We start from the raw sequence: 9972 nt of genomic DNA, 5'->3' as shown, positions 1-9972 counted from the left end.
GTTGAAACTAGTCACATATTTGGATGAATTTGGGGATGGAATTAGAAGATTCAAAAGTTTGGGGACAAATTTATAACGAGAGTCATATTTTGAGGATGAAATTAGAATTTTCAAAATTTTAAGGACTAATTTAAAATAAGTCACAGTTCAGGGATGAAATCAAAATGTTTAAAAAGTTTAAAAATCAATTTGAAATGAAAGTCATAATTTAAGGATATATGATGCAATTAACTCTAAAAATTATTTGCATCAAGATTCAACTCCAATTATAAAACCTTTAGGCCCCTTTGATTTGTTTGGGTTACTTCCTATATTTAAAATATTTTTTTATTAATATGAAATGATTATAAGGTATTATATGTTTAAAAGATTTTTAATCATTTGATAATAAATATTGATATACTCTTATAGACATCATACTCAAACTTAAAACCCCAAGAAATAATAATCATTCATTAATAACTAAAGTCGCTTGATTTGAACTAGATTTAAAAAAGTTGAATGATGAGAATTTGAATTTAGTTAACAATATTGTTGTAATTATATACAAGAAAATATAATTTTAAGTTGCTTAAACGTAGTATTTCTTCTTTATATATTTTTCCAAAAAGTTAAAAGGGCACTACCATGATATTTCTCTCGTCTCTTTCTCTTCTTCTCCACCTCATATTAGTATTTACGAATCTCGAGGGACTTTATACAAAAAATCAAAATCATATAACAACAAACATGCAGATATATCCACAAAAGCATGCAGACTCATGGGTTGAGTGCACATCCTTATCAATGGCGAATTATCATAATCCATACATACACCTTTATATATTTTATGCAACTTGGTCCTCTCGTTATTATTATTCAACTGATGGGACCGGACAAGTTGTTGTTTATAGTCCTACGGAAGTTTACAATAATGGTTGACTTCGTTGATCTCAATCTATGAGTCTTGTTTAAGGTCTCCTTCTTTATCTTCAAAACTAGAATTAACCCCCAAACTCCTTTTCAAACAATATAAAACTATGTTTTGCATTTAGATGTAATTCATTCATTTTGTCCAGAAGAACCAAAAAAAAATGTTTGTTTCTCGACTTGTTCTAGCTTCAATCTCTCTTGCTTGTTGCCTTTCTGGTTTTGTATTTGGAGCAACTCTTACAGACAATGAAGGTAATGTTCTGTTGGGTTTTGTTTTGTTTTTCTGTTTTTGTTTTGAGTAATGTCTTGATGGTGCGTTTTCTTTCAGTACAATATTTGAAAGACATAGGAAAGACACTGGGGAAGAATAACTGGAACTTCAACGTAGATCCATGCAGTGGAGAAGAAGGGTGGACAACGGCCAATCCGATGAAGGGATTTGAGAATTCCGTCACCTGTAATTGCTCCTTCACCGATGGCAATAACACAGTGTGCCATGTCGTTAGCATGTACGTAAATCTCTCTCTCTCTCTCTCTCTCATTTTCCACCCCCTCTTTTATTTTTATTTTTCTTATGAATTAGGATTCACTTACATAATCTAACCCTCTTTAATTTTATACAAATTTTAGTTTAGTTGGATGAGTGAAAATAGATGTCTGAGATTTTAATTTTTTTTTTCTAAAAATTATATTCTCATCTTCTACTACGTTATTTCCGAGCCATCTATTTTTTCTATATACAATGCCAGAAATTAAAACCTAATTTTATTGGAATATTTTGTTCGATGTGTTAAATTCTAATTTTACATATGAAACTTGAGACTTATTTTTGTTTTAAAAGAAAAACTATTATTTAACAAGTTAATTACATTACACATTCTCAAACTATGATTCTTATTTTAAATTGGTCTTCAATTTTTTTTTATAAAATTTCATCTCTAAACTATGGCTCTCATTTAAAATTAGTCCCTAAAATTTGATTATTTCAAATTTATCCCTAAACAATGACCCTTATTCTATATCGCTCCTCGAACTTTTGAATATTTTAATTTCATCCCCAAACTTTTGAATGATTTAGTGGATATCATTGGAACATTCAAAATGTTAGGGATCAATTTAGAATGAAGGTTATACTTTGAGAATGAATTTAGAATATTCAAAAGTTTTGGGATCAATTTAGAATGTGTCATAATCTGAGGATGAAATTATAATGCTCAAAAGTTTAATTTAAAATGATAATCATAGTTTGAGGATATATAATACAATCAACTCTTATTTAACTATATAATAATCAATTATCCTAACTTTTTATTAAGTATAGAAGTGTTACATTTCTAAAATAAATATCTAGATTTAAACTTATACAAAAAAAGAAGAAAGAAACGTGGCATTTTATTATCGTGTGCTTTCATCTTTATTAACCGTAAAGCTTGTGATTAAGGTAATAATAAAAATATATTTTTATTTAAAGGGAATTACAAGTGTTTATGCATGCATTAATTTAAAAAAAGAAATCAAACAAAGGCAGGGCAAGTTGTTTCTTACCTCTTTAAATGACAAATGATAAACAGTACACAAAGCCCACTTGTGTTGACTTTGACCCCATTTGCCCATCTTAATTATACCCAAACCTAGGAGCAAAATCATGAATTTATTAAGGTACGGGTTAAAATATTTTTTTATTTTTCATAAATATAATTTTTTTAATTAAAATGGCCAAATAAAATTTTTTATTTACTTTTGAAAAAATATTACTTAAAAGAAATTGACGGGGTCAAGGCTGCCTTCGTCCCAAGAAGGACCGTCCATGCCGAAACCTGTCTCACTCATACTATAGTCCCTATCTAATAGGAGAATATATTCTTTTACATGTAAAAGTGGAGAATGGTATTAAAAAAATAATTATTATAATATTATAATAATTATTAAAAATTAATAAAATTTAATAATTTAAAAAATTAATATCTAATAATCGTTTAAATATGAAGGATATTCGAGAAGATGTGACTTTAAATATTTAATTGAATTAAAATATTCTCATGCTTAACTTGTCAAATATGGGACCAATAAAAGAGACAAAAGACATAGAATCAAAAGCAATTTGTTATTATGCATGCATCATGGCGTAATCTAACAGTATCAATCACTGCTTATGTGTAATCTAACAGTGTCAGTCAGTCCTTCTGTAACTATCACCATACTGTATTTGAATTTTTATGTGTACACATTTTTTTATATACATAGAATTTAAAAGTATACTTTTGTTTATGGTTAAAAATAAAAATTAATTAATTAATGATTAGTCTTGTGAAATGATATGTTATAACTTTTAAATTAAATTATGAATTTAAATCATAATATTATGAATGAAAAAATTATGTTAAAAAATAATTTTATAATATATAATTAATATAAATTATCTAATAAATTAGATACTTATAATTATAAAAAATAAAAAATAAAAGATAACGAGTCTTCAAAAAAATCATGATATGAGTCTAACCATTTGACATTGATCGCTCATACTTTTGGTATTGTCGATGCTCAAAAAACGGGAATAACAACAATTCCTTTACCACCAAGGTCACAGGATTATTGCTTATAACATGCAATTTTATTTCAATTAATCCATCTTTAGTTTAGGGTTGTTCTAGTTAAAATTAAATTATATAGTTTTTTAATAGTAATTAAATTATATAGTTGAATATATATAATAACTGATTGTTATTTTAATAGTTATTTTAATTAAAGGTTAATAATTTTAAAACTAATAGGGGTTGGTTTAAATGATAGGTAGATTGATATGGTTTAAGGTCTCGAGTTTGAGTTATTGTGTATTCAAAAAATCTCTATTGGGAGACTCACATACTAAAACCAGAGACATATTTTATGGGACAGATAGAGTAATATGTATTATGCGGAACATATTTAAAATAGGGATAAATTGTGTTTTTTATACTCAATTTTTCCCATTAATTTATTTTGGTCACTTAACTTTAAAAATTTCAATTTATTCACTACTTTTGAATTGTTCATGTATTGGATACTCAAACATTAAATCAGAAATAACATAATGACATATATTGGTTTATGCTGACGTGAAGTCATGTGTGTCCACCTCATTTTTTTCTCATCTTCTTCCCCTAGAATGATAAAACTTTAAGAGTTTCATTTATTTATATGTCATGTCAACGTCGAAATTATCATTTTTCTTGTGTATTTTTTGACCACTTAAGACTTTGAGCACTCAAGACATCAACAAAGTTGTTTCATCATCCTCTACTGCTCTATCAGTGTAGAATTTCTCAAATTTTTAAAATCCTTACAAAATTCAACCCAAAATCCTGAGGAAAGTGACTTTGATATACAATCTCCGTCATTCTATCAACATAGAATCAAGATATATAACTCATCTCCTTCTTCTCCACCTCCCTACTATTGGAATTTGGAAGAAGATACTCCAACTTTAAAAAATCAAATGGAATATGAAAAATTATGTTTTAGGAAAATTCTAGGGGTTTTATCATTAAAATTGAAGAAAGTTGTTTGAGCCTTTTCATAATTTTAATGAAAAAGATTCTTCTTCACAATGTTGTTAATAATTTAATGATAAAGTGAATAAAATAGGAGCAAATAAAAAATTAAGTAATTAAATTGATTTTTTTTAAAGTCATTGACCAAAATAAGAACCTAGACAAAGTTGAGTGATGGAAAAGCGTAGTTTACCTTCATTATAGTGCCATTGATTTTTAACGATTGCAGATGAAAATGAAATAACATAAAATAATGCATATTTGGTGCATTTTGATTTTTTTTTGGGTGAAAATAATTACCTGGCACTGGATTTTTGGATTAGACTTTTAATCAAGTTTTTCTTCTACAAATTTCATAGACATGCAAAAAATTTAACAACATAAGGATCAAATTGAAAAAAAAAATGTATATGTCTATAACTTGTATATGAAACGAGTCTTTTGTTGACACCAGATTCAATCTTTGAACAACCACTATCTGTCATTATCATTTCAATGGCAGTTAGTCTCAATGCAAATTTCTATTGAAACAGAATTCTTAAGGCACAGAATCTCCAAGGCAGCCTCCCAAAAGATTTGGTTAAGTTCTCTTTCCTTCAAGAAATGTAAGTCCAAACTATTTTCAACACCATGGAAATTCCTTCTTACAGAACATAAATAACTTAAGAACCGTTAAATGTTGTTGCAGTGACCTCAGCCGCAACTTCCTTAATGCCACAATACCCCCAGAGTGGGGTTCCATGCAACTTGTCAACATGTATGTTCTACTATATCCCATGTTCATATTATGATGCACCACATGCATGACTGTTTTCCCATGTTGAAATTAATATGATGATTCTTTGCAGTTCTCTTCTTGGAAATCGTTTAACAGGTCGAATCCCAAAAGAGCTTGGAAATATAAGTACTCTTACCAGCTTGTGAGTTTCTGATATTCAGTTCCTTTGTATTTGTTCCTTGAATATGGCTATTTATAGGAATATTTTTATCAATATCAGCTGACTCAGTTTTAATTATGAAAAAAATATCATGTAGGACAACCGAGTTCAATCAGCTTTCAGGGACTTTGCCTCCAGAGCTTGGGAATCTACCTGCCATCGAAAGACTGTACGAGTCTTGATCTTTAGATTTTCATAGGATTTTTTATTTATTACTGCTTTGGTTATGCTTGATTGAATGTCTGAATCTTCTTCATGGTCTAGTTTATATGTTTCTTCATAATTCTTGTTGTTATTGGTGTTTAGGCTTCTTAGCTCTAACAATTTTACTGGTGAAGTACCTGAAACATTTACCAAGCTGACCACATTGAGAGATTTGTAAGATTTTATTTTCCATATTTATCAAGATTTAGCTCTAGTTCTATACTACGATTTGGGTTGTGATCATTTCGGGGTTCTCGACAGTCGGATTAGTGATAACCAGTTCACTGGACAGATTCCTAGCTTCATCCAGAATTGGACAAAACTTGAAAAACTGTAAGCTGAGCTCTTTAGAACATTACTTTATTAATCATGACCTTTCTTTATCATTTACTTACCTAAATGGAATGTTGGTAATGACAGAGTAATACAGGCAAGCGGTCTGATGGGACCAATTCCATCAGGCGTTGGTGATCTGATAAAGTTAACTGACCTGTAAGTTTGATATCGATTTTAATATTCTTCAAACCTACAGATTAGAACATTGCAGTTGTATTATGATTTATATACTCATGAAAATTTTTGATATACAGGAGAATCAGTGACTTGAATGGAAATGATGCAACTTTTCCACCTCTTAGTAGCATGAAGAAACTGAAGATACTGTAAGAAAAACTCCAAAATGAAGAAGATTACATTAAAAAATATATGTCAATACATGAAATAACAGAGGCTTATGGTTGAATTACAGGATATTGAGGAGTTGCAATCTCATCGGAAAGCTACCTGATTATCTTGGGGATATGACAAAGTTGAAGACCTTGTGAGTCATAAACCTGTAGTTTGCACATTGTTAACAAAGATTTTCACTGTGATTCTCAGAAATATTTAGGATTTGTTTAACTTCATAACTTTTTGTTTTCTTTTGCAGAGATCTCAGCTTTAACAAACTCAGCGGAGATATTCCGAGCAGTTTTTCTGGCCTTATGGATGTGGATAACTTGTAAGTGATTGATATGATTGCTGTTTTTCTCGCATTTCCTATAATATCAAGCTGTTCTTGCTGATACCATGAATATAGTTACTTAATTTGGCGCTATAAATGGCTAATCATTCAATATCAATATATACCGCAGTGTATTCGACTTCATTAAGTTATTATTTTGAACAGGTATTTAACAAGAAACTTGCTTACTGGTTCAGTACCTAGTTGGATACTTGAAAAAGGAGACAATGTGTAAGATTCTCTTCCAAAAAGATTGGATCATGCAATGGGAAATTATTAGAATCTCTTCTAAATGTCTTTCTTATGAGCTTATTAGATGTTTATGAAATGATAACATTCAAAAGGCTAATACTGGTGCAGTGATCTTTCATATAACAATTTTGCTGCAAGCCAAGGGACACCTTGTCAACAGAGGACCGTGTAAGAATCTCATTTTCATTGCTTTGAATTGTGGATGTTTTGTTTATCAGCCATAACTTTGCATCTGTGATCTTTTCCTGCAGGAACCTGTTTGCAAGCAGTTCAAGTAATGATATCTCGTAAGTGATGACTTCTTTTATTTCTCCTTGTTGTCAAGATGATGACATTTCTTTGGACTTTTTAACAGGGGAACTGTTTCTTGTTTGAGAAGTTTTGGTTGTCTAAAATGTAAGTAGAAACTTTTATGGATCTTAACAATGTTAAATTGTTTTATGAAACTCTGGCAGTTTTTTATCTGTTGTTTATCATGTCTCAGCCTGGTACTCTCTCCATATAAATTGTGGTGGGAGAGAAGTAGTTATTGGAGGTAATACCACATATGAAGATGATGCAGATGGAGCCGGGGCATCGAGATTTTATGAAAGCAGAACTAATTGGGCGTTCAGCAGCACCGGTCACTTCTTGGACGATGACCATCCATCGGACGCTTATATTTGGACGAATTCATCGAAACTCTCCATGAATGATTCCAGACTATACATGAATGCACGCCTTTCTCCCATTTCTTTGGCTTACTATGGATTTTGTATGGGCAATGGGAACTACACTGTCAACCTCCATTTTGCAGAGATAATGTTCACTAATGACAATACATATAGCAGCTTAGGAAGGCGCATATTTGACATTTATCTCCAGGTAGTTATTCATTACAATGTTAAGAGCCTTGTGCTTTCGGCAAAACTTCGATTTAACTGGAGCTAGTTATTTGCAGGGAAAGCTGGTGCAGAAGGATTTTAACATCGCAGGCGAAGCAGGTGGAGTCGGTAAGGCGGTCATTAAGAAATTTCCTGCGGCAGTGACTAATAGTACTTTGGAGATCCGCCTTCAATGGGCTGGAAAAGGGACTACTGCCATTCCTGTTAGAGGAGTTTATGGTCCTCTTATATCAGCTATATCCGTGAATCCCGGTACGTTGTAAAAGGCTTTAACATTGTTCTCAACTACATGTTCTTCGTAGTTTCCGGATAGACATTGTGGAAAACAATGTCATCGGTCATCCCATCTTTTTTAACTCTTGTATAATTTTTTTCAAGCAGATTTTATACCTCCAGCAGAAGATGGTGGTAGTAGCGGCCGTATATCGGTAGGTGCAGTGGTCGGAATTGCAGCTGGATCAGTGTTTGCCATCTTTCTGGTTGGGGCATTACTTTGGTGGAAAGGCTGTTTAAGGAAAAAAAGCCAATTGGAAAGAGGTATTTTTAGTGAAATCAGAGGCTTTAGAAGCTGTCATATAAAAGGTCCTAATCCTGCTTTGCTACATTTCCACAGACTTACAAGGTCTAGACTTGCAGACTGGTTCCTTCAGCTTGAGGCAAATCAAATCTGCCACAAATAACTTTGATGTTGCTAATAAAATTGGAGAAGGAGGCTTTGGTCCTGTTTACAAGGTAATTATCAGCCACAAATGCTTTCTACTTGTTACTTCCACTCGGAATGAATAAGCCGATAAAACGTCTTGTATGCAGGGCATTCTGGCAGACGGCACCGTCGTAGCGGTTAAGCAACTATCCTCTAAATCGAAGCAAGGTAATCGAGAGTTTGTGAACGAAATCGGAATGATTTCTGCTCTGCAACACCCTCATCTGGTAAAGCTATTTGGTTGTTGCATAGAAGGAAACCAACTGTTATTGATCTATGAGTACATGGAAAACAACAGCCTCGCTCGTGCATTGTTCGGTATGTTTTAGCCACGCGACTTTACTCGATTGCCTAGTTTTAAATCTATTCATTTACGTATCATGTATAAATAAGCAAAACATGTCTGAAGGATTGTTTATCTGGCTATTTTAAGGTCCACAAGAATGCCAATTGAAATTAGACTGGCCAACAAGACGGAAAATCTGCATCGGAATAGCTAGAGGTTCGGCATATCTCCATGAAGAATCAAGGTTGAAGATTGTTCATAGAGACATCAAGGCTACAAATGTCTTGCTTGACAGGAAATTGAACCCTAAGATATCAGATTTCGGATTAGCGAAGCTTGATGAAGAGGATAACTCTCACATTAGCACCCGAGTCGCCGGAACATAGTAAGCATACAAACCGATCAACATGCAAGCTGATGCAATCATGCAATACTTTAATGCAAAGCATGGAATTAACTTCATTGTTTCAATTACTGAAGTTAAGTTTCTAACTTTGCAGTGGCTACATGGCTCCTGAATATGCAATGCGCGGTTATTTAACTGACAAAGCCGATGTTTATAGTTTTGGGATCGTGTTACTTGAGATCGTCAGCGGAAGGGGCAACACAAGTTGTCGTTCGAAGCACGAATGCTTCTATCTTCTTGATTGGGTAGCGTTCTCATTCACATACTAAAATCTTGGATATTATTTCATTTCAATTCAACTTTTCCAATTGTTTTTGCAGGTTCACGTTTTAAAGGAGGAAGGAAATCTACTGGACTTGGTTGATCCAAGAATTGGCCATAATTACAAAAAAGAGGAAGTAACAGCAATGATCAATGTGGCTCTTTTATGCACCGATATTAACGCGGCGGCTAGGCCTGCAATGTCCTCTGTGGTCAGCATGCTTGAAGGGAAGGCTTCGGTTCAGAAAATCAAAACATATTCGAGCCGTTTCACGGACAGATCGAGCTCAAAGGCAATGGTGAAGAAGCTTTACCAGCATCTTGAAGAAAACAGTGCCCCTGAAAACCAGACACACAGTATGTCAGCAGTTGGGCCATGGATTTCATCCTCATCATCAACTGCTGATCTTTATCCAGTCACTATAACTTCCGAGTATTGGCAGAACCGAGACTCGGCAAATTAACCCAATTGTCTTCAATGTTGATGGAAATGAACTGGGACATTGCTTCCTGTTAATGTAAGTTAGAAAACTTGGGAAAAAGAAAAAGAGGGAAGTTATAGTAAAATTTTGCTAAAAAGCAAAGCATAA

The 9972-nt window shown here is 32.6% G+C and overlaps 1 protein-coding gene across 1 annotated transcript; it reads left to right on the top strand.

Moving 5' to 3' along the window:
- The first annotated feature begins 1044 nt into the window (after positions 1-1044).
- Positions 1045-9961, top strand: LOC120160264 (probable leucine-rich repeat receptor-like serine/threonine-protein kinase At3g14840). Its single transcript, XM_039170675.1, has 24 exons — positions 1045-1164; positions 1241-1421; positions 4979-5050; positions 5134-5202; positions 5294-5365; positions 5481-5552; positions 5690-5761; positions 5849-5920; positions 6008-6079; positions 6178-6249; positions 6336-6407; positions 6516-6587; positions 6756-6821; positions 6951-7010; positions 7094-7129; positions 7198-7238; positions 7327-7706; positions 7783-7978; positions 8108-8263; positions 8340-8458; positions 8537-8747; positions 8863-9100; positions 9216-9366; positions 9442-9961. The coding sequence occupies exons 1-24, from the start codon at positions 1074-1076 to the stop codon at positions 9844-9846; spliced, it is 3048 nt and encodes a 1015-aa protein (XP_039026606.1). The 5' UTR covers positions 1045-1073; the 3' UTR covers positions 9847-9961.
- The last annotated feature ends 11 nt before the right edge of the window (positions 9962-9972 follow it).

Source organism: Hibiscus syriacus, unplaced genomic scaffold, assembly GCF_006381635.1.
Source record: "Hibiscus syriacus cultivar Baekdansim isolate YM2019G1 unplaced genomic scaffold, ASM638163v2 tig00111392_pilon, whole genome shotgun sequence".
NCBI lineage: Eukaryota > Viridiplantae > Streptophyta > Magnoliopsida > Malvales > Malvaceae > Hibiscus > Hibiscus syriacus.
Note: the sequence above shows the minus strand (reverse complement) of the source record. Positions and strands in the feature narration are given on the sequence as shown.

Excerpts from the sequence above, each read along its gene's own strand:
- LOC120160264 (XM_039170675.1), top strand. The coding sequence starts at position 1,074 with ATGTTTGTTTCTCGACTTGTTCTAGCTTCAATCTCTCTTGCTTGTTGC. Across the intron at positions 5,051-5,133 it reads TTCTCTTTCCTTCAAGAAAT|TGACCTCAGCCGCAACTTCC; the intron begins GTAAGTCCAAAC and ends ATGTTGTTGCAG. Across the intron at positions 6,822-6,950 it reads CTTGAAAAAGGAGACAATGT|TGATCTTTCATATAACAATT; the intron begins GTAAGATTCTCT and ends ATACTGGTGCAG.